Raw genomic sequence first — 25448 nt, 5'->3', positions numbered from 1 at the left:
TGGTCCGCACGGAGAGCTATGAGGATACGGGGTGGCAGTACACGCCGTACTCATAATCTCTTTGTGGGAGTACAGTTGTGACTCTTCACACTGTATCCCTCCGGAAACCTGAAAAGGAACGACGCACACTGAGGTAGATAAGGGTCTAATGAAAGACCCGTGTCCACCTCCTACTGACACTAAGCTAAACTGAGGAATTCCCTGCCGGTCGGTGGGGTGTACACTGCGGAGGAGGAGCTAACTTTTTTTGTGCATAGTGTCAGCCTCCTAGTGGCAGCAGCATACACCCATGGTCTCTGTGTCCCCCAATAAGGCGACCGAGAAATCTGCATTATATTCTAAAGTACCCACATGAATTCTTGGTTTGATACCGGGTTATTGTACCGTGATAGCAGTCGGCAGACTGACGAAGGCCGATTGTAGGCCGAAACGTCTCTCTAGGACTGCAAAAATATAAAATAAACTTCATCTGTAAAGGATTATTCAGTTGAGTGCCAAGTTACTTTTTTATTCACTTTGGTCTGGGTAACCTACTTGTGCACCTTGTGGTAGTGCCACGCTATATTTGACACATGACCAAAGAGAAAACTGGAGTGAGGAAGGAAATCAGAGAAGACTTATCGGTGAGTGTATTGTCACACTACACAAACATTTACACAGGTGTAAGGAATACAAAAAATAAATAACAGAAATGCTTTTTCAAGCAATTAGTTAAAGGAGCTATGTGTGATAAGGTAAAGTGTAACTGTCAATTATGCAAATTGTGCATATAGCTGTGGATCGGTGCTGCAAGAGTCTGACTCCCCACCTGATAGCACAAAATTCCGCTCTGAGGTACGCAGGTCTTGCATGCAGTGTAAGAGCATTTGTACACGTCATCTCACGGGGTGGGTGTACAGACCCACAGACTTATTAAGCTCATACACCTCTCTTGTCTGTATGGAAGGGCTATCCATATGCATATCAGTGGGGTAACTATGTGCGATTAGCAGCTGTTACATTGTTAAAACGAAACTGTCAGCAGGATTCTAAGTAAACTACAGACATTGTCATGTTGCCGCTGTTATACTGATAAAAATGATACCTGGGGTGAAGAAACCCATCTTGTGGTTCTTGTGTAATAAGTGTTAGAAGCTTTCAGTTAATGATATGCCTTGCTCCTGGGTAGGACTATAGGCAGAGTCTTATCTTCCTGCTCTAAGCCAGTGAAACCAATGAAAGACTTGCCCATAGCCACCCCGAAGCACAAACGTGCTCCTCATCATAAAGACAGACTGTTTGTGCTTCTGGGCGGCCTGTGGGCAGGTCTTTCCTTGGTATCTCGGCTTAGAACAGGAAGATAAGACTCTGCCTACAGTCCTGCCTCGGAGCACGGGCATCTCATTATCTGAAAACTTCCAATGCAGATTACACAAGAACCACAAGACGGATTTCTTCACACCAGGTATCTTTTAATTGGTTTAACGCTGCAAACCTGAAAATTGTCTATAGTTTACTTAACAAAATCCTGCTGACAAATTCGCTTTAAAGAATTAGAAGGTTCTGCATGTGTGAACAAGTGTATCTTGTTCTTGATAATACGAATTTTACATAACTATACAACATAGCTATAACTTACTCGCTCATGTTGAGTGTCAAAGTGATGTCCTCATCTTTTGAGAATAACAGGATTAAGAAATGATACCGTGTCTGTCCCTGTTTGATTGGAGGATCCAAGCTTATCTGTAACAAAGGACAACCTGCGTTATTAATCTGGAATTATTTTCCATCATGCTGCTAGAGAATAGATACCGAGTAGACCGGCCCGTAGTATACAAATGTGAGCACATGAGCCTGCTACCCTTTGACACTTTCTTCCGGCTAAGGAGATTTCTTATAGGGCACAAAACTTGGAAGCTAAACATCACACGCCATTTCATATACTCAAGAGCAGCCATTACTTGCACTTAACTTTCTTACATTCACCCTGGAATAATATAGAAATTTTCTAGCAAAAATAAAAAAGCCTTAAAAAAATGTCTTAATTGGGATCAGCTTGTAGTGCACTTGGCATTCAAGACTGAAAGTCTTTCAGTAAATGACCAAAAGTGTTGGCACCCTTGAAAATTGTTGCAGAAAATGAAGTATTTCTCCCAGAAAATATTTGTAATTACATGGTTTTTTTTTTTATACGTGATTTCTTGTATGTGTACTGGAACACCAAACAAAAAAAAAAAGAAAAGGAGAAATGATAATTAGGCTGGTTTCACATTAGCGTATTTTACATGCAGCGCACGGCGCTGCTAAGCCCCGCCCCCCCCATCCGGTCATCGCCTCCTACTATCGCACACAGCTGCATGCGATCTGCGCACCCTATCTTTAGCATAGGGTGAGCAGACCGTGCACTGGCCGTGCGCTAGTAGGATTTTGGCGTGCGCTGCGCACATTTGAAGGTGCGCCGAGCGCGCCAAAATGCAACATGGTGCATTCGGCGCACACCGGCGCATCTTCAAAAGTGCGCAGTGCACGCCAAAATCCTACTAGCGCACGGCCTGCGCACCCTATGCTAAAGCTAGGGTGCACAGATCGCATGCAGCCGTGTGCGATAGTAGGAGGCGATGACCGGATGGGGCGGGCAGGGAGCGGGGCTTAGCGGCGCCGTGCGCTGCATGTAAAATACGCTAATGTGAAACCAGCCTTACTTAGCGATAATCTAATTTTCCTGAAACCAACGACAGCACACAAGTGTGTAGGATCCGCCCCCCATTAGGCTTCTTTCACACATCAGTTTTTTGCCATCAGTCACAATCCGTCGTTTTTTGAAAAAAACGGATCCAGCAACTGATTTTGCTGGATCCGTTTTTTTTCTCATAGACTTGTATTAGCGACGGATTGTGACGGATGGCCGCACGTTTCATCCGTCATTCGACGGATCTGTCGGAAAATCTTTGTCCGTCGTCCATAGACAACGGACATAGCAACGTTTTTTGTGTACGTCGAAAAGTCAGACAACGAAGGACCCAGCGCCATCCGTCGTTGGCTATAATGGAGGCCTATGGACGCAGGATCCGTCGCTGTCCATCAAAAGACGGAATCCAGTGACTGATTTCGTTTTTAATTTCTCCCTCAGGCTCCATCGCATCGTTTTTTTACAATCTGCACAGGATCCGTTTTTTTTCAACCTTTGACGGATTGCTACTGATTGTAAAAAAAACTGATGTGTGAAAGAGGCCTTACTGGAACCTCAAGCACAAAATAAAAGGCCACTTCCATTTCCTCCTTCAATGTAGTTTCCAAGGAGTCAAGTCAGTCACCCAATTTATCATCATTATTCTTATTATTTATACATTCACTCAAGCCCATTCTTCATTGTGAGAAGTGAAGGCGGAGAACCACCAACCATCATAAGCCGGTAGGAGGGAAGATTAGGGTTCAGTCATGGGTTTCAGGAAAATCAAATTACCTGAAAGTAATTATTTTTCCTCTCACTATGACAGCATCATACTGGAGACTATAACCAAGGAATCCTGAAAGGGAGAGAGGCATCCCTATAGGACCTTAACCCTTTCTGACATCAGATGTACTACCATGTCTACGGTACCCGGGCCTCTATGGCCGAAGACGGGATAGTACGTGTCAGCGATCAGCGGCGCTCCGGGGGGGGCGCTGATCGCGGCCGGGTGCCAGTTGATTATCACAGCTGACACCCAGCACTATGTATCCGTAACCGCCCCCCGCACGTTAACCACTGGCACACTGCGTTCAAACATGATCGCAGTGTACTGGGGGATAAGGGAGGCATCGGCAGGGAGGGGGTTCCCTCCGTGCTTCCCTGAGACCCCCAGAGCAGCGCAATGTGCTGCGCTGCTCTGAGGGCCTCCTTCCCTGCCTTTGGGGGCCTGCAGGGAGGAGGATTCCTCAGTGCCTGCAGAGAGCAAGCACGAGAAAGCCTGCATCAGTGCCTGTCAGATCACTGATCTGACACAGCGCTGTGTAAAGTGTCAGATCAGCGATCTGACACTTCACAGTGATGTCCCCCCCGGGACAATAAAAATATAGTAATAAAAGAAAAAAAATTGTGTAAAAATAATTTATGAAAAATCCCCAAATTAAAAAAAATAAAAATATTCCCTAATAAATTAATTTTTAGGAAAAATAAAAGTACTCATTTAGTATCGCCGCGTCCTTAACGACCCGCCCTATAAAACTGTCCCACTAGTTAACCCCTTTAGTGAACCCCTTAAAAATAAAAAACAAAGCAAAAAACAATGCTTTATCATACCGCCGAACAAAAAGGCGCAATAACGAGCAATCAAAAAGACGGATAAAAATAACCATGGTACCGCTGAAAAGGTCATCTTGTCCCGCAAAAAACGAGCCACCACACAGCATCATCAGTAAAAAAATTAAAAAAAGTTACAGCTTGCAGAATAAAGCGATGCAAAAATAATTATTTTTTATACAAAATTGTTTTCATTGCCAAAACACAAAAAACAACATAAATGAGGTATCGCTGTCATCGTACTGACCTGAAGAATAAAACCACTTCATCAATTTTACCAGACGTGGAACGGTGTAAACGCACCCCTCCCCCCCGAAGAAATTCATGAAATGCTGGTTTTTGTTCATTCTGCGTCCCAAAAATTGGAATAAAAAGCGATCAAAAAATGTCACGTGCCCGAAAATGGTACCAATAAAAATGTCAACTCGTCCCGCAAAAAATAAGACCTCAAATGACTAATGGGTCAAAATATGGAAAAATTATAGCTCTCTAAATGTGGTGATGCAAAAACTATTTTTACAATAATAAGCGTTTTTTAGCGGATGACAGCTGCCAAAGAATTGGGGGGTTTCCACTGTTTAGGCACATCAGGTGCTCTCCAAACGCAACATGGCGTCTGATCTCAATTCCAGCCAATTCTACGTTGAAAAAGTCAAATGGTGCTCCTTCCCTTCCAAGCTCTGCCATGCGCCCAAACAGTGTTTTACCCCCACGTATGGGGTATCAGCCTACTCAGAACAAATTGCAAAACAACTTTTGGGGTCCAATGTCTCCGGTTACCCTTGGGAAAATAAAAAATTGGGGGCAAAAATATCATTTTTGTGGGAAGAAAATATGATTTTATTTTTATGGCTCTACGTTATAAACTTCTGTGAAGCACTAGGGGGTTCAAAGTGCTCACCACACATCTAGATAAGTTCCTTGGGGGGGGGGGGGGGGTCTAGATTCCAAAATGGGGTCACTTGTGGGAGGTTTCCAGTTTAGGCACATCAGGGGCTCTCCAAACGTGACATGACGTTCAATCTGAATTCCAGCCAATTTTGCATTGAAAAAGTCTAACGCGCTCCTTCCCTTCTGAGCTCTGCCATGCGCCGAAACAGTGGTTACCCCCCACATATCAGGTATCAGCGTACTCAGGACAAATTGCACAATAACTTTTGTGTCCAATTTCTCCTGTTACCCTTGGTAAAATAAAAAAATTGGACCTGAAGTAATTTTTTTGTGAAAGTTAAATGTTCATTTTTTTTAAACATTCAAACAATTCCTGTGACACACCTGAAGGGTTAATAAACTTCTTGAATGTGGTTTCGAGCACCTTGAGGGGTGCAGTTTTTAGAATGTTGTCACTTTTGGGTATTTTCTATCACATAGACCCCTCAAAGTGACTTCAAATGTGATGTGGTCCGTAAAAATAAAATGGTGTTGCAAAAATGAGAAATCGCTGGTAAGCTTTTAACCCTTATAACTTCCTAACAAAAAAAAATTTTGGTTCCCAAATTGTGCTGATGTAAAGTAAACATGTGGGAAATGTTACTTAAGTTTTTTGTGTGCCACATCTCTGTGATAAGGGCATAAAAATTCAAAGTTGGAAAATTGCGAAATTTTAACCAAATTTCAGTTTTTTTCACAAAAACGCAAGTTATATCAATGAAATTTTACCACTAACATGAAGTACAATATGTCACAAGAAAACAATGTCAGAATCACCGGGATCCTTGGAAGTGTTTCAGAGTTATTACCTCATAAAGGTACAGTGGTCAGAATTGTAAAAATTGGCCTGGTCATGAACATGCAAACCACCCTTGGGGGTAAAGGGGTTAATATAATTATTGCATATTGATTTTTTTCCCATTTTTGTCAATACATCTGGCATACCTTATACATATACTGTTTTACATTTCATTTTTTAATCTTTTGTTGTGTAATCATTTTTTTTACTATACAGCTCTAGCAAAAATTAAGAGACCACTGCACAGTTTTATAATAATCAGCTTCTCTCCATGTCTGACAGCCATTCCAGTGTCAGTTGAATTCCAACCAGAGTACACCTCATTCTACTTAATGTGCTTCTGATTAGGTGATCACCTGAAACAAATCTTATTTAACGAAGGAAAATATAAAAAAAACCCTGCTGTGGTGTTCACAATCCTCTTGCAATAGGACAAGCTGGATGGCAAAACAAGTGCTAGTAATATCCCATATACCGCTGGATGACATCAAGTGACATAGAGGAGTGGAAAATGGCAGCTGGGGTGAAGTGCACAGCACAAACAGTTCATAACAGGCTCCAAGAGGCAGAGCTCAAGTCATGTAAAGCTAGAAAAAGGCCTTTCATCGATGAGAAGCAAAGGAGAGCCAGGCTGAAGTTTGCCAAAGACCATAAGGATTGGACTACAGAGGAATGAGGCAAGGTAATCTTCTCTGATGAGTCTAATTTTCAGCTTTGTCCAACACCTGGTCGTCTAATGGTTAGACCAGGGGTGGGGAACCTCAGGCCCCAGGGCCATTTACAGCCCTCGATGACCCTTTTATCAGGCCCCCGAGCAGATTTTCAGGGACTGCATTCTTGGGCAGGAAGTTGTATTTTGATTGCAACCAGCTCATTAATTTCTTCTTGCTCTGTTAGCAAACACACACAGTGTTCACTACTCAACACTGAAGATCATACAATGAAAGATTACGTCCTGACACCAGTATGTACTTTGTGAGCGGAGTTTGTACGGCCCCCGAAGGATGGTATAAATATCCAAATGGCCCTGGGCAGAAAAAAAGATACCCTACCCCTGGGTTAGACGGAGACATGGGGAGGCGTACAAGCCAGTGTCTTGCACCCACTGTGAAATTCGGTGGAGGATCGGTGATGATCTGGGGATGCTTCAGCAAGGCTGGAATTGGACTGGTTAATCTTTGCGAAGGACGTATGAATCAAGCCGCATACAAGGTTATACTGGAAAAAATCTGATTACTTACCAGTAATGCTCTTTTAATGAGTCCATGACAGCACCCACCGGAGAGGGATCCGCCCATAGCAACAGGAAACCTACAGAGATAAAAGTGGGCGGTCCGCCTCTCTTCCTCAGTTGGATTTCAGAGTACTCGGAGGATCGCCAATTATTAGGCAATCATATAGTTCAATATTTTCATTTATCAATTTCGTATCTTAGAAGGTGTATACACGCTGTTAACTTCTAGGGAGGGTAGTGAGTGGGTGCTGTCATCGACTCATTTAAAGAGCATTACCGGTAAGTAATCCGGCTTTTTATCCTTCACCACGACAGCACCCATCAGAGACTTTCACCTGGGAGGGACCACCATGCTGAGGATAGCTCTACCAAAGGCTAGGTCATATGAAGATGATAAATCAAGTCTGTAGTGGTTATAAAAGGTAGAAGGCGCCGACCAAGCTGCGACCCTCCGGAGGATCTTCATTTCTCGCGGAGTATGCCAGATAGATCGCATCCCTGATCCACCGAAATAGGGTACCCCTTGTGACTCCATAGCCTTTCTTTTGGCCCTGGAAGGATATAAATAGAGCCCTAATCTTCCTCCAGCTGCTAGACCTCTCAATTTATTGTAATACTACTCTTTTCACGCCTAGTGTATGGAATCTTTCTTCCTCTGAAGTAGAAGGGTTACTAAAGAACGAAGGGAGGCGGATCTCTTACGACCTATGAAATTTCCCCAGCGACTTTTGGCAGATGCGAGGGGTCTGGTTTTAATATCAACTTATCCTGGAATGTTAATAGGGACGGAGGATCTATAGATAGTGGCACTAACTTCGGCCAGGAGAGTTAGCGACATACAGGCACTAACGGTATCGTCTTAAGAGATAGATGCTTAAGGGATACTGAGTATAATGGTTCAAAGGGGGGACCTGTTAGGGCATCCAGGACCAGATTTAAATCCCAGGGAGGAACTCTAGGTATATGTACCGGTTCGATTCGTTCACAGGCGGAGATGAATCTGGATATCCATCTATTGCCTGCCACGTTATAAATAAAGAGGGCCCCTAGAGCAGACACTTGGACTTTGTGTGGTGACAGATAGCCCAAGATCTTTCCCTTTTTGTAGAAATTCTAGAATGGGTGTTATCGGGATTTCTCAAGAGTCAAGCGCTGTGTGGAACTCTAGGAATTTTCTCCACACCCTGGCGTAAATTTTTGTAGTAGTCAATTTCCGACTTTGTAGGTGAGTATTGACTAGCCCCTCCGTGAACCCCCTTTCTCTTAGCATTTCCCTCTCAAGTTCCAAGCCGTCAAGTGGAGATTGTCCACTTGAGGATGGAAGAATGGCCCCTGAGAGAGTAGCTTGGGGGTTGAGGGAAGCACCCAAGGGTCAGTTACTGACAGTATGTAGGCATGAGAAACATTGTCTCCTGGGCCAAAATGGCGCTATTAACCCCTTCCTGACATCAGACGTACTATCCCGTCCATGGGACCCGGGCCCCTATGCCCATGGACGGGATAGTACGTCTACCGCGATCAGCAGCGCCCACGTGGTGAGCGCCGCTGATCGCGGCCGGGTGTCAGCTGATTATCACAGCTGACACCCGGCACAATGTGTCGGGGCGGTCACGGACCGCCCCCGACACGTTAACCCCTTGCACACCGCGATCAAACATGATCGCGGTGTACCGGGGGTTAAAGGGAAGCATCGGCCGGGAGGGGGCTCCCTCCGTGCTTCCCTGAGCCCCCCACGGCAGCGCAATGTGCAGCGCTGCTGCGGGGGGCTCCTTTCCTGCAGGCCCCCGAATCCAAGATGGCGACGGGGGCCTTTGGGGGGCCTGCAGGAAGCGGGCTTTCTCAGTGCCTGCAAAGCGCAGGCATGAGGAAGTCTGCAGTAGTGCCTGTGACAGATCGCTGATCTGTCACAGTGATCTGTGATGTGACAGATCAGCGATCTGTCACAGGACAGTGATGTCCCACCTGGGACTATTTAATAAAGTTTAAAAAAAAAAAAAAAAAAAAAAAAAAAAAAAACAAGACAATAAAAGTACACATATTAGGTATTGCCGCGTCCGTAACGACCCGCCCTATAAAACTGTCCCATTAGTTAACCCCTTTAGCGAACCCCTTAAAAAATAAAAATAAACAAAGCAAAAAATAATGATTTATATCATACCGCCAAACAAAAAGTGTAATAACGCGCGATCAAAAAGACGCATATAAATATCCATGGTACCGCTGAAAACGTCATCTTGTCCCGCAAAAAACGAGCCGCCACACAGCGTCATCAGCGAAAAAATAAAAAAGTTATAGCTCGCAGAATAAAGCGATGCAAAAATAATTATTTTTCATATAAAATTGTTTTCATTGCATAAAACCGACAAAACATAAAAAAACGACAAGTGAGGTATCGCTGTAACCGTACTGACCCGAAGAATAAAACCGCTTTATCAATTTCACCGCACGCGGAACGGTGTAAACGCACCCACCCAAAAGAAATTCATGAAACGCTGGTTTTTGTTCATTCTGCGTCCCAAAAATCGGAATAAAAAACGATCAAAAAGTGTCACGTGCCCGAAAATGGTACCAATAAAAACGTCAACTCGTCCCGCAAAAAATAAGACCTCACATGACTCGGTGGGTCAAAATACGGAAAAATTATAGCTCTCAATATGTGGTGATGCAAAAACTATTTTTACAATAAAAACCGTTTTTTAGCGTGCAACAGCTGCCAAACATAAAAACTGCCATAAATAGTAAATCAAACCCCCCGTTATCACCCCCTTAGTTAGGGAAAAATAATAAAATAAAAAAAATGTATTTATTTCCATTTTTCCATTAGGGTTAGGGCTAGGGTTAGGGCTGTGTTGGGGTTCGGGTTGGAGTTAGAATTGTAATTGTACCGCTGTACGTTATAAACTTCTGTGAAGCCCTTGTGGGTTCAAAGTTCTCACCACATATCTAGATAAGTTCCTTGGGGGTCTAGTTTCCAAAATGGGGTCACTTGTAGGGGGTTTCCACTGTTTGGGCACATCAGGGGCTCTCCAAATGCAACATGGCGTCTGATCTCAATTCCAGCCAATTCTGAGTTGAAAAAGTCAAATGGTGCTCCTTCCCTTCCAAGCTCTGCCATGCGCCCAAACAGTCGTTCCCCCCCAAATATCAGGTATCAGCGTACTCAGGACAAATTGCACAATAACTTTTGCAGTCCAATTTCTCCTGTTACCCTTGGTAAAATAAAAAAAAATTGAACCTGAAGTATTTTTTTTGTGAAAAAAAAAGTTAGATGTTCATTTTTTTTTTAAATATTCAAAAAAATTCCTGTGACGCACCTAAAGGGTTAATAAACTTCTTGAATGTGGTTTTGAGCACCTTAAGGGGTGCAGTTTTTAGAATGGTGTCACTTTTGGGTATTTTCTATCATATAGACCCCCTCAAAGTGGCTTCAAATGTGATGTGGTCCTAAAAATAAAATGGTGTTGCAAAAATGATAAATCGCTGGTCAACTTTTAACCCTTATAACTTCCTAACAAAAAAAAAAATTTTGGTTCCAAAATTGTGCTGATGTAAAGTAAACGTGGGAAATGTTAGTTATCAAGTTTTTTGTGTGCAGTATCTCTGATTTAAGGGCATAAAGATTCAAAGTTAGAAAATTGCGAAATTTTCGCCAAATTTCCGTTTTTCTCACAAATAAACGCAAGTTATTTGAATGAAATTTTACCACTAACATGAAGTACAATATGTCACGAGAAAACAATGTCAGAATCACTGGGATCCATGGAAGCGTTCGAGTTATGACCTCATAAAGGTACAGTGGTCAGAATTGTAAAAATTGGCCCGGTCATGAACGTGCAAACCACCCTTGGGGGTGAAGGGGTTAAGATTACTCTTGCCTTTTCTGCCCCAATTTTCCTGATGACCTGCGGCAGTAGTATGATTGGGGGAAAGGCATATGCCAGTCCGAACTGCCACGGGGATTGGAGGGCATTCGGAATTTCCGTGCAGTCTGCCACATTCAGGGAGGCGAACCTTCGCACTTGTCTGTTTTCTCTTGTGGCGAAGAGATCTGAGGAAGACCCCACAGTGACACAATGTTTTGAATATTTGTCGACTCAGGCACCACTCCCCCTGCCGTAATGTGTGGCGACTTAGGAAGTCTGCTTCTGAATTGTCTTTTCCTCTGATGTGGAGAGTCGAGAGAGACAAAAATTGCTTTTCGGCTAAAGATAAGATTTTTCTTGAGAAAGACAGACTGTCCAATCGAGTTCCGCCCTGCTTGTTCAGATATGCTACCACTATGTTGTCTGAAAGGATTCTCACGTGTTCTCCTTGTAGCTGCAGAAGAAAGTGATATAGCGCATGACTAACCAAATTCAACTCAAGTTTGAAGAATCCTGTATCTCGTCTATACCCCACCGGCCTTGGGAGAAGATTCTTCCCATATGAGCCCCTCATCCTGTAGGGCTGATGTCAGTAGTAAACATGCGGGAAGGTGTTTACACCCATGGTACTCCTCCCGATAGGTTATTGTCATCTAACCACCACGCTAGGGAAGTTAGGACTATCTGAGACAAGGTAATTTTCTTTGCCAAATGCCCTGGGCACAAGCCTCCTCTAGGAGAATTTGGTGTTGCAGTTCCCGGGTATGGAACTGGGCCCACTGGACCGCCAGGATACAGGAGGTAAGGGACCCTAAGAGGGACATTGCTTCCTTCAAGGACATGCATGGTTTGTCAATTGCTACCCTAATCTTTGTTTTGATCATTGAGATTTTTACCTGCGGTAGCAGACATTTTTGCTTTGTGGAGTCTAGCTGGAGATCTAAGAAGGACTGGACGGACTGCAGCTCGACTCTGGACTTCTTGAAGTTTATGATTCAACCTAGACCCGGTAAGGACGAGATTGTGTCAGTAACTCGTCTACTACATTGTCGAGCTGAGTTCCCTACTATTAAAAAGTCGTCCAGATAAGGTATTATCAAGGTGTCCTTCAGCCGCAGGAAGGCCATCATTTCCAGCATCACCTTCGTAAGGACTCGTGGCATGATGGAAAGGCCGAATGGCATTGCCGTAAACTGGAAATGGTGTAAGATGCCATCGAGGGAGACCGCCACTCAGATATTTCTGATATCTGAAATTGTTGGGAAGATTATAATAAGCATCTTTTAAATCTAAGCTGGCCATCATACAATTGGGGAAGAGAAGCTTAACTGTAGATCTAATAGATTCCATCTTAAATCTATGATTATGGACGAATGTATTTAGGTTTTTTAGGTTGATGATTATTCTGAATGAGCCATCCGGCTTAGGGACCAGGAAAAGAGAATAAAATCCTCTCCCTTCCTGTTTTGGTACACAGATCAATACTTTCTTGTCCAATAAGCTTAGAATCTCAACTTCAAGGGACTGTTGTTGGATTGGCGAGTTTAGAGATGTTATAATAACTGAGTTACGGGGGACACGATGGAATTCTAGTTTTAGCCCGTGCCTAATAATGTCTAGGACCCAAGAACTGGCTGTAATTTTTTCCCATTCTTGAAAGAAAAAGTTCAGTCTTCCTCCTACTGGAGGAACTGGTTCTTTAGCATTTGTCTCTAAGGAAGGAGGATCCTTTAAAAATGGCACCTTTATTTTTGTCCTCCTTTGTGGACCAACGATTTTGGCTTTCCGCTGGTCTTCCTCTGCCAAATGGCCGTCTCCTAAACACCCTCCAATAAAATGGGAGAGAAAGGTTAGGGAAGCCCTTTTTCCTTTCCTTCGCCTTGGTGAGGATCTCATCTAGGGTTTTCCCAAAAAGAAACTCACCCTCACAAGGGATGGCACAGAGCTTTGCCTTGGATTGTGAATCCCCTTTCCAGATTTTAAGATACAGACTACATCTGGCATTGTTAAGCAAGCCTGCTGTTCTGGCTGCTAAACGTAATGAGTCCTCAGAGGCTTCAGCTATAAATACGGCCGCACCCCGGATCAAGGGGATAGCTGCTCGTAATCTGTCCCTGGAGGATTTTTGGTCTATTTTCTGATTTAGCTGATCAATCCAGACCAGCATAGAACGGGCTGTGCAAGTGCTGGCTACTGCTAGCTTAAATGTGCTGGTAGCTGCCTCCCAAGCTCTTTTCAGCGAGGCATCAGCTTTGCGGTCCAGTGGATCTTTTAATACCCCTGCATCCTCTACCGGTAAAGATGATGATGATGATGATTTGAGGTAGAGGCGACCGCTGCGTCAACTTTAGGGACCTTAGACCATGTTAATAGTTCCTCATCACTGAAGGGGTATCTTCTTTTTGAGGCCGAAGGGAGGTAACCTTTCTGGTCCTGTTTCTCCCTTTCTTTTTTAATTAAAGCTTTGACGGCCGGTATAACGGGGAAGGCCCTTCTCTTCCTTGTTAGTTAGACCTGCAAACATTACCTCCTGCGTTGTTTGCGGCCCCTTTGTTTCTGTGCATCCCATGGTGTTTCTCACGGATTTTACTAAATTGTACATGCTTTCTAAGGGAAAACACGAACGCCCTTTCATTTCTGAGGAAGATGGCGATGTGGATGCACCAGAGGTATCAGAGATCACAGCCTCATCATCGTCAGAGTCTGAGCTGGCAACAGTCGGCTTTTTAGTTTTAGTAGGCATACTACTAGACTGGGTCAGGGCCCTTATCATTGCACTTATGTCCATGGCTGACACAGATGCTTGCTGCACGATCTCGCTAATGCATCTTTTAGAGCCTCTTAGTGTAGAAGTCAGGTAGGAGGCATCTACAGAGGGCACATTCTTTATTTTTTGTTTTCTCTTAGTCTAAGGGAGGAGACGAAGAGAGAGAGAGGAGGAGGAGGAGGAGGAGGAGGAGGAGGAGGAGGAGGAGGAGGAGGAGGAGAGAGAGAAAGAAAAGAAGAGAGAGAAAGAAAAGAAGAGAGAGAAAGAAAAGAAGAGAGAGAAAGAAAAGAAGAGAGAGAAAGAAAAGAAGAGAGAGAAAGAAAAGAAGAGAGAGAAAGAGAGAGAGAGAGAGAGAGAGAGAGAGAGAGAGAGAGATAGATAGATAGATAGATAGATAGATAGATAGATAGAGAGAAGAGAAAAAAAAAAAAAAAATGTCAGCCTGATAGGCAAAGAGTCGTCCACTCACCCAGAGAAGCTGTAGGTACCGGATCAGAAGGCTGAGGTGGAAGTTTGTTGGCGTGGCTTCTGTCCAAGGAGCCTCTACCAGAGTGGTCCTTGAATGCTGCCGTATCACCTGCCGGGAGATGCGTGCCTTGTCCTGGGGAAGACATGCTTGCACGCTGGACTCCCTGCTGCAAGGCTTTTTATCTGCTCCGCCCGCATTGCTGCTGCCTTCCGATACCTCCCCCACCCGGGGTGCCAACTCAGTGTAGGAGCGGTGTAATGTGCGTGGCCTGGTATCTAGTCCCCGGGACCGCGCCACTCAGTGTCCCCCTTTTTACCGGAGTTTCTATTGCAGCTTCCGGGGGGGCGGGGAGCGCTTACATGCCTATGTGTGGTACCGCAATGCTCCCGGGACAGCGTACGTCCTCCAGCTGCGGAACCTCCGGCGTGACCCGGAAGATCCCACTTACCACATCCGGGGCCAACGGCGCTGATCGCATGTGCGCGGCCCGTCTGCTCCTGGGGCTGCGCTGAAGCCATATCAGGGGAATGGAGGCTGCCTGCTTTCCTCCGGCCCCGCACTCCCACACGGGCCGGGTTGGCTATATCTATATCCGGACCCCGACGGCACGTGTCCTGCAAGAAGCTGCAGGCGGCCTTCCCCAGACCTGTCGTTTCTGCTGCTGCTGCTCAGACGAGGGGGGGAGCTGGAATACAGCACTCCCCCGACGCTGCCTCTGGACCGGAGCCCCTGCCGTTCACACAGACTGCACAGGCGGCTGCCCTGGCCCGGGTATGCTTCTGTAGGAAAAGTCCTGCGGTTTCCCATAGGAATAGGAAACCAACTGAGGAGGAGAGGCAGACCGCCCACTTTTATCTCTGTAGGTTTCCTGTTCCTATGGGCGGATCCCTCTCTCCGGTGGGTGCTGTCGTGGCGAAGGGTAAAACAGTTGATTCCTTCTGCTCAGGCAATGTTCCCCAACTCTGAGGACTGGTTTTCCAGCAGGACAATGTGCCATGCCACACAGCTAGGTCAATCAATGTGTGGATGAAGGACCACCATATAAAATCCCTGTCATGGCCAGCCCAATCTCCAGACCTGAACCCCATTGAAAACTTCTGGAATGTAATCAAGAGGAAGATGGATAGTCACAAGCCATCAAAGAAGAACTGCTTACATTTTTGTACCAGGAGTGGCATAAGGTCACCCAAAACAGTGTGAAAGACTGGTGGAAAGCATGCCAAGACACATGAAAGCTGTGATTAAAAATCATGGTTATTCCACAAAATTTTGATTTCTGAACTCTTTCGGAGTTAAAACATTAGTATTGTTTTTCCTAAAGGATTATGAACTTGATTTCTTAGCATTATTTGAGGGCTGCAAGCACTGCATTTTTTGTTCTTTTGACCATTTCTCATTTTCTGAAAATAAGTACAAAATTTAGTGCTTGGAAATTCAGTAGTTCATAGAATAAAAGAGCAGTTTACATTTGACTTAAAAATATACCTATAAAAAGTAAAATCAGACAAACTGAAAATTTTGCAGTGGTCTTTTAATTGTTATCAAAGCTGTATATTAATAAAAGCTATTCCATTATATTTACCTTGTCTGAATACATTTTTGGTTCATTTGGCAATTATATGGTATTCATTGGTTGTTATATTTGTTATTTTAAGGCATTTCTTTTCTATATAGGTATTCTTAGCTTAGGGTGAACATGAAACCTGAGAAGTGGCAGACCAACTACCAGACATGAGACAAGATCAGACATGTGGCTCAATACATAAGCCACGCAGCAACAAGAGGCTCACTACACAAGCAAATTGGCCAGCCATAATGCTCAATACACAAGCCACAATGACCGCTATGAGGCTCAATAGCTGAGCCATAAGTCATGAGGTGGCAGGCTGAATACACAAGATACACTACCCAGGCTAATATGATTAATCCCCACAGTTTTAGGCTACTTTCACACTAGCGTCGTGCACTGCACGTCGCTATGCGTCGTTTTGAAGAAAAAACGCATCCTGCAAAAGTGCTTGCAGGATGCGTTTTTTCTCCATAGACTTTTATTAACGACGCAGTGCGACGCATTGCCACACGTCGAAACCGTCGTGCGACGGTTGCGTCGGACCGTCTCCACCAAAAAACGTTCCATGTAACTTTTTTTGGTGCGTCGTCTGCAGCATTTCCGACCGCGCACGCGCGGCCAGAACTCCCTCCCCGCACCTCACAATGGGGCAGCGAATGCGATGAAAAACAGCATCCGCTGCCCCCGTTGTGCGGCGCTTCCACACTATGCGTCGGTGCGCTGCAATGTCGCATAGCGACGTGCAATGCACGACGCTAGTGTGAAAGTAGCCTTAAGCGTGCCTTAAAAACGCATTTGTTCAGACTGGCCTATCGCCTCAATGCGTTAACCTAAATATCCCTGTGTGGCCCATTCAAAATTTTTTACCATAACCAGGTTCTTCGCATCATGTTCGCACATGCTTTAGGCTGAGTTCACACGTGGCGTTTTTTTCGCGTTTCCGTGGGATTTTTGCCGCGAAAAATAAGCATCCCATTCATTCCTATGGGATTCCGCAATGCTGCGGTTTTTACCGCGGCGGAATCGCTTCGCGGTAAAAAACGCAGCATGCTCATTAATTTTGCGGAATCGCGGCGATCCCGCACCCATAGGAATGCATTGTTCTGCTTACTTTCCGCATGTGGCTGTGCACACCATGCGAAAAGTAAGCAGAACATTTGCGGATGGTACCTTCGGTCCGGAGGAGAGGAGACTGTCCTCCGGGCTTTGGGTACCATATCCCTGTAAAAAATAGAATTTAAAATAAAAAATATTGTTATTCTCACCTTCCGACATCCCGCGCAGCCTTCCCGCCTCTCTCCATGCTCCCGGTCCCAGTAAGCCTTTGCGAGCGATGACGTCCGTTCTCGCAGGATCGTGAAGTCTCGCGGTCATCGCGAATGACCACGAGACATCGCGGTAATTGTCGCAAAGGATTACTGGGATCGGGAGTGTGAAGAGAGGCGGGAAGGCTGCGCGGGACGCCGGAAGGTGAGAACAATAATATTTTTTTTTTTTATTTTTTACATTCTTTTACTATTGATGCCGCATAGGCGGCCTCAATAGTAGTAAGTTGGTCACACTCGTCAAACACTATGTTTGACGAGTGTGATCAACCTGTCAGTTCTCCAAGCGATGCTACAGATCGCTTGGAAAACGCTAGCAATTCTGCAAGCTAATTACGCTTGCAAAATGCTAGTTTTTCCGCGGGAAAATCGCGGGAATTTAATATGCGATTTTCCCGTGGAATGGAATTCCGGAATTCACGCTGTAATTTCCGCGAGAGTTCCGCTACGTGTGAACCCAGCCTTATGCATTTGTGTCTGTACTGTTACATATTTAGACTGTCAACTGGTTCAGGCAGCAACAGGAACACCAGATTCTTACACTATGGCTGGTCCAAACAATAAAAGCAATTGTTACCATCCACCCTTCGTGTTTCCCCTTTTTCCTTATAGATTGTAAGCTTGCGAGCAGGGCCCTCACCCCTCACTCCTATTGGTATCTGTTTTGATCTGTGTGTTTATTGGTATGCTGTAATGTCTATTGTCTGTACAAGTCCCCTCTATAATGTAAAGTGCTGCAGAATATGTTGGCGCTATAGAAATAAATTATGAGGCTACAGAGGAGATTCAATACACAAGCACTATGCAAGCCTTTAATAAAAAAAACAACACAGGATCTGTTGACAAGACAGACTTTTAGCCAACTAAGCCAAAGCACCCAAGCGAGAAATGCCAGGCAGCAAGCCACCATTCCCAAGCTGTGTTACCAAACCACAAAGCTCTAGGCCAAACATAGATAGGTACTACTGAATCATTAAATGTAGATTCTCCCAAATTGATAGAATTTCCATGCCTAACTGAGCCCCTGTACCCACTGCCTCTCTCTAGAGGTTGCTAGTAGAGTTGGGCAAATTTGTTCGGATTCGGTTCCAAATACGATCGGAATCAAATATTGCTTTTGCAATATTCGTCGAACACTGACGAACGTCATTATAGTAAATGGGAGTAAGAAATTGCTGAATATGTTCGGAACTGATCAAACATACATTCGGCATGAATAGGATATTAATATGGCAAGTTCAGATTTGTCGAGCGCGAATCCGAACAAATTTGCGAAGCTCTAGTTGCCATAGGACACACCATGGTGTTCCATGATTCACAGTTGCTCCAGTGGTGTGCTGAAGGCTCCTACATCAAGAGGACTGGAAATCACATTGAAGGAGGAAGTGGGAGTTTCCTTTTTATTTTGCGCTTGGGGCTGCCTGTCCAGTAATAAGGGCGTATCCTACTCTCTCGCTCATGTGTGCAGTCATGGTTGAGGGGGAAAAAAGGCAAATATGACATAATTTCACACAAAACCTCAGAAGTGGTCAGGACAAATTGTTGGCACCCTCAACTTAATATTTGGCTGCACACCCACTGGAATAAATAACTGCAATCACTTCCTATAACCATAAATAAGCTTCTTAGACCTCTCAACTGAAATTTTGGAAAATTCTTGTTTTGCAAACTGCTCCAGGACTCATTTAAAAGGTGCTTTCTCCCAGCAGCAATTTTAAAGTCTCTCCACAGGTGTTCAATGGAATTTAGATCCAGACTCTTTGCTGGCCACTTCAGAACTCTCTAGCACTTTGTTTGCATACATTTCTGAGTGCTTTTTGAAGTATGTTGGGGGGCATTGTCCTGCTGGAAGATGCACGACCTAGGACACAAACCCAGAATTCCAATACGGGCCACTACACTGCGACCTAAAATCCTTTGGTAATAGGATGCCTTGCACATAGTCAAGGCTCCCAGTGCCAGAGGCAGAAAAAACTCCAAAACAGCTTTGAATCTCCGCCATATTTGACTGCAGGTACTGTGTCCTTTCCTTTGTAGGCCTCATTCAGTTTTCTGTAAACAGTAGAATGATGTGCTTTACAAAAAAGTTCTATGTACTGTGGAGACCGACACTTTCCCAGAAGGATTCTGGTTTACTCATGTACATTTTGGTAAACTGCAGTCTAGTTTATTTTTTTATGTCTCTGTGTCAGCAATGGGGTCCTCCTGGGTCTCCTGCCATAGCGTTTCAATCAAAAGTCGACGAATTGGCACCGACACTGATGCACCTTGAATTTCTTAGGAACATGATTGTGGCTGCTTATCCATCATCTGCACTATTGTGTGTTGCAACCTTTCATCAAGTTTTCTCTGCCGTCCATGTCCAGGGAGATTAGCTACAGTGTCATGAGTTGTAAACTTCTTAATTATATTGCGCATCGTGGACAAAGCAACATCAAGATCTTTGGAGATGGACTTGTAAACTTCAAATTGATGATATTTTTCAAAATTTTGATTTTTAAGTGCTCAGACAGTTATCTTTCTGTTCTCCATGCTTAATGTGGTACACACAGATACACAATGCAAAGACTGAGTCAACTTATCTGGTTTCAGGGTCAATTTTCATATTGCACACACCTGTTACTTGCTACAGGCGAATTTGGACAAGCATCACATGCTTTAAACAAAGATGTTTACTCACAATTTTTGAAAAGTGTAAACAATTTTGTCTGACCCATTTTTGGGGTTTTGTGTGAATTATGTGCAGTTTGCCTTTTTTTCCCCCCTCTGTTATTTTCTGTTGCTCCAATATACACAAAGGAAATAAACAGGAGTATAACAAAACATGTGTAATTGCAGTAATTTTCTGGAATAATTTCAATGGTACACTTTCGGTCATAACTTTATACACATAGACTTACCACAAAGAACATCTGACGCTGGTCCTTATGAGGCAATAAGAAAAGCCGGAGCACAGTTGTGTATGGTATTTTATAATCAAAGGTTTTTCCGTGGAGGTGGAGAAAGGATGTATAGATTCGTATGTCATAGCGACCACGAGGAGTAAGGCACTGCAACTCTCGAAATATGCAGACTGCATCGCCTGTTGCCTGGATGACGTCTGCCTTAGAGAGGACGTTTTTAGCAAAAGCCTAAATGCAGAAGGAGAAATGTAAGTAGATGGCAACAAGCACAAACGAGCAGGCATGGTAAATGATTACACCAAAAGGAAGCTACATGGGATGTTGCAGAAAACCTCCCAGCGTTGTGCACTAGAATCATTTATTTGCCTCTACAGAAGTAACACAACATCATAGGAAACCTCTCAAAGAGCAGCCGAGTATAGACCATGTATGGAACAAGAATGGGGATTGTATTGGCCATGGTGATTCCCAGAAAGCACATTAAAAACTTCTACATCATAAATATATATTTATATATTACCTATACAAAACTAGCAGATAACTCAAAGTACAAAACTGGGCAAAAGCCCATGCCAGCTCAAACTGCCACGGGTGCTCGGAACTCCGTTCAGACCCAACGTGGAGGTAACAAGCAGCAGAAGGATTGACGTTCCAGCTCCATAAAAACTATTTTCTTTATTGAAAAAAAAAAATATTAAAATATCATAGCTTGGCAGAAAAATCCTCCAATGTAGTGAGTGTACACACAGCTGCTGGTATAACAGCAACACGTTTCAATCACAGGTGGAACTTTTTCATAGCTGCTATGAAAAAGATCCACCTGTGATCAAAATGCATTGCCGTTATACCAGCAGCTGTGTGTACACTCACTACATTGGAGGATTTTTCTGCCAATATTTTATTATTTTTTTCAATAAAGAAAAATGTTTTTATGGAGCTGGAATGTCAATCCTTCTGCTTCTTGTTAGCAGATAAATCAACCTGCAAGCAAAAGCTTCCCTTGGGAGAGGTGCTCCTCTGCCCATACAGATTGTTCAATGTCTGAACAACCCATTGACGAAGCTAGGTGCGAAACAAGAGTCAGGCGGGTTTCTTTCGTTGACTTGTGAGTCCTTTCCATGTCACTGTGCACACTTACATTTCCCATGGGATTTGGGCTATGTGCCCACATTGCAGAAAAGCTGCAGAAATGTCCGCAAGTCTCTGCCGCGGGTAAAACGCATGCGGAATTTGTAAAACACAAGCGTTTTGCAAGTGTTTTTAGCTTGCGCAATGCTTGCGCTTTCCAAGCATCGCTTGGAAAGGTGAAGGACAGGTTGGTCACACTTATCAAGCATAGTGCTTGACAAGTGTGACCAACATTTTACTACTGATGCTGCCTATGCAGCATCAATAGTAAAAGATAGAATGTAAAAAATAATTTAAAAAAATAGGGATATACTCACCTCCTGTCGGCCCCCGTCCCTCAGCAACGCTGCCGGCAAGCTCCGTTCCCAGGGATGCATTGCGAGAATCACCTCAGATGACGTAGCGGTCACGCGACCGTGACATCATCTGGGGTGATTCACACCATGCATCCCTTGGGAACGGAAGATGCTGGCAGCGTCGGACAGGCGGGAGAGCTCCGGGGGCCGTCGGAAGGCAAGTATATCCCGATTATTTTAATTCTAATTTTTACAGGTATATGGTACCCAGGGCATGGAGGAGAATCTCCTCTCCTCCAGACCCTGGGTACCATCTGCACATGAAGCGCTCACTGTACGCATGGTGGGCATAGCCACATGCGTAAAGTTAGCGTTTCAATGCAATCCTATGGCAGCGGAATCACGACGATTCCGCTGAAATAATGAACATGCTGTGGATTTTACCACTATGCAATTCTGCAGTGGTAAAATCCGCAGCATGGGCACAGCAACTGCGGAATCCCATAGGATTGCATTGGATGCGTTTAAGCGTTTCCGCTGTGGAAAAAAAGCGGCAAAAACGCAACGTGGGCACACAGCCTAGGACTTTTTCCACCGAATGATACTTTATTTTGACATATTTTGTCTACTTACCACTTACATGGTTTCATGCTAACTGGAATCCATCTGTGGTACTGGGATTACATTTTGAATATCTTGTTATACCAGTATATCCATCTCTGGTATTTACCATTTAGTGCGTAATCCTATTTCTATTATAATATCCGATGTGTATCATGCTATTAATACAAAGCTATACTCATCAGCTTTGACTATCTTGTGTCTTAAATTTTTTAACACATTTTTATTTAATTATATCTTTAATAGAAGCTAATTTCACTGAGTGAACTCTTGCCTTGCACTTCTTTTTCATAAGTTTTCTTCCCATTGTAAAACAATGCAAAACTAAAAAACATTACCTCTACTGGATCTCCACCGTCCTCTTGTGTGGGAGGAACATAGAAACGAATCTCCATGAGCGAAACATCCGAATCATCATTCTGGTGAAACTCCAGTGTAACCTCGTTCTTCCCAGTGGTACACTGAGATACATTACTTAGAGGGAGTTCAAATGCCGGCTGTTCTCCGATATCAAATGAGAGTAGTTGTCCTACACAAGCAAACAAGACAAGGTTATACAGGCAGATATACTATTCCTACTCCATAGTTTTAAGGTCCACCACCCACTTGTCATATAAAAACAATGGGCATGGGGGAAATCAGTGCACCATAAGCAATCAGTGGAATAGATGTATCTGAATGTCTAATATTGTAACAACCCTGCAGGCATCGCTGCATGGCCTCCCATCCCCCACTCACCAACTTGCTCACTACTCCAAGCCATGTTGTGAATTCTGTCTGCTGCCAGCCCTATGCTCTGTTCCTCTGCTCTCCTGCATGCTTCCTGGCTGTGTGTATAGGGGGGGCCGCGCCAGAACTCTGTTTCTTATGGAGTCAGGGTGCACCTGGCTAATGTGTCCCTGACCAATTACCTAGAGCCCTCTACTATTTAAACCTGCTCTATCCACTGGAACATTGCCTGTGCAATGTCTCAACTCAGTTAGCTTCTTGCTGCTGAGATAGCCAGGCCCTGTCCTATGTCTTGCCTTATTTGGAAGATTTGTGCCTAATCTCTGTCTTGGTACCTTGCCTAGTAATTCTCTGTCTGCCCTCCAGGAGGCAGAATATCCTGGTCTCTGTCTTGTCTCAACTTTGTCTTGCACCTGTCTTGCCGCCTCCAGGACGCAGTATTTCCTGGTCCCTGTGCCATTACTCTTTGTCTTGGTCTAAGCCTAGCTTTGTATATGTGTATACTTCGGTCCCTGTACCTTGTCTCGTACTGTTTTTCTGTCTCTCAGTCTCCTTGTCTGTGATTCCTTTCCCCGTGTCCTCCGTGTCTGTACTCCGCACTCCTGTTTTGTCATATTCCACTCTCTCCTATCAGTACACGTACCTGCACCTCCTGTTTGAACAGGACCCTACCTGTTCCTCCATATTCCATTCCTTGCAGCCAGTACCCGCTCCTGCTGTGTGAACAGGTCCCTACCTGTTCCTTCGTACACACCTGCCTGCCCTGTATCTCCAAGCCGTGCCTGCCTGCCCTGTGTCTCAGCCAGCCTGTCACTCGCACCTGTCCAAGTGACTTGTCCCCGAGTGGGATCAGCAGTCACAGCCAGACACCACCCTGGAGTGGCCCCTGGCAGCTACCTGCCGCACAACCCTGACCTCACCATTGGAGGCTCCAGAGAAGACCACAAGGCAGCTGTCTTAGTCACGCCCCTTCTGGTAGTAGTCTGGTATGTGGCACAGTGGGGCCACAACCCCCCGGCTCGCGCCAATTAGCCAAGACGTGAGCGTGACAAATATCCAGGTACATTATAATATTCCGGGGAAATATAGTAAATTTTATGATCAAGCAGACGCACCTCCAAACCTTACGTTGCCCCAATTCCATCCTTTCACACACAGATCCTTTTCTACCAAATCCACATGGAAATGAGTCTTGAAAAAGTCAGAAAGCTTCTCATACTCCTGTGGAGAAAAGGAAAGAGGATTTTCTTCACAGATTAAAAGTATTGTTCAGTTCACCTCGAGAAAGATTCAACTTCCAACTGACATTTATGTGAATGCGGCTGAGCTACGGTAGCAAATGTCAACACCTGAAGGAGAAAGAATACTTGGGGGGGGGGGCTTATGTGGAAGGCTATAAGAACACTCACCCCCTCCCTGAAGCCATCATACTTATAAACATGGCCAGCACGTGTTAAAAGTTTGATTCCGTGCCCAAGTGCTACCCGGCGCCACATGCCCTCCGACAGATCAGCGGCTGCAATATTATCCACTTTCCCGGTCTTATTGTTCTTGTACATAAGGCCAGTCTTTGATAAACGTAGACGTCCATCGTTCTAGGACAGAAGTAAAAACAGTAATGATAAATAAAAATGCACAAAACATCACTCAACATGACTGGCAAATCAATGGGTACATTGTTTATTGATATTAAAAAGGTACTCTAGTTATTCAATTGTTTTAGTTAGTAAGATGGCATGTAAAAAAGCAAGTTTGCAATTGATTTGCTTTTTCTACCGGCTGTCATTCTACTAATATGAGAGCTTTTATCTTCTATAGTGTTCAGCTTGCTTCCTTGGCCACTAGTGCTTGCCCAGACTCTGGCCAGGAGTGTGCAGTAGTGATGGGCAAACCCTTTGATGTTCGGGTCTGACCGACTATGTAAGCGTTTGGATTGGGTACCAGGACCCAATTCAGATTAAAGGGGGGCCCGAACATCCGTTGCTTGACATTCACCCGTGGGATATACATATATCAAAGAACATTAGAGGTAGGCCTCTAAAAGTTGTTAATGCGGGCATCATAAACACCCTTAAAAATTTGTATAGCAAGGGTAGCATGATCACCCTCTTAATATGGTGGTGGAAGAGGATGAAAAGGAGAGGGCAACACCAATAACAAAAATCCTGAAGCATATACCCATGTTTGAGTGAGAAGGGGTACATGGGAATAGACCTGAAAAAAACCAACTAGATTTGAGTTTATCTTCCAATGCCGTCATCTGGTGGTGTTGAGAAGCATGGACCAATCCAGCCTTGTTTATTTCAATAAGTCAGCCTTTTCAGTTGACAAGCGAATGCGCCTATCGGTTATAATGCCCCCCAGCGGTTCTAAAAACCAGCTCTGACAAAATAATAGCAGCAGGGAAGGCCAGGACCTCCAAGGAGTAGAGAGAGAGTTAACGCCAAGTGTCTCGCTTAAATACACAAATAGTTGTAAGGCACAGAGGAATCACGGAGTACACTGGTACTCGGGTAAGGTACTCCTTCAGCATTTTCCAAAACTTTTCCCGAC

General features: G+C 44.4%; 1 protein-coding gene across 1 annotated transcript in view; it reads right to left on the bottom strand.

Annotated features, from left to right (window-relative positions):
- The window catches only part of SSRP1 (structure specific recognition protein 1), a 68578-nt gene that overhangs the window by 41501 nt on the left and 1629 nt on the right, over window positions 1-25448 (bottom strand). The window contains exons 2-6 of the mRNA XM_073588216.1: window positions 24305-24490; window positions 24011-24116; window positions 22505-22695; window positions 20119-20349; window positions 1619-1722 (exon numbers count right to left, since the gene is read on the bottom strand). Of these exons, the coding sequence (XP_073444317.1) occupies window positions 1619-1722; window positions 20119-20349; window positions 22505-22695; window positions 24011-24116; window positions 24305-24490 (818 nt within the window). The remainder of the gene's footprint in view (window positions 1-1618; window positions 1723-20118; window positions 20350-22504; window positions 22696-24010; window positions 24117-24304; window positions 24491-25448) is intronic.

This window comes from Dendrobates tinctorius, unplaced genomic scaffold (assembly GCF_039654945.1).
Source record: "Dendrobates tinctorius isolate UK_male_01 unplaced genomic scaffold, ASM3965494v1 ptg000103l, whole genome shotgun sequence".
Lineage (NCBI taxonomy): Eukaryota > Metazoa > Chordata > Amphibia > Anura > Dendrobatidae > Dendrobates > Dendrobates tinctorius.
Note: the sequence above shows the minus strand (reverse complement) of the source record. Positions and strands in the feature narration are given on the sequence as shown.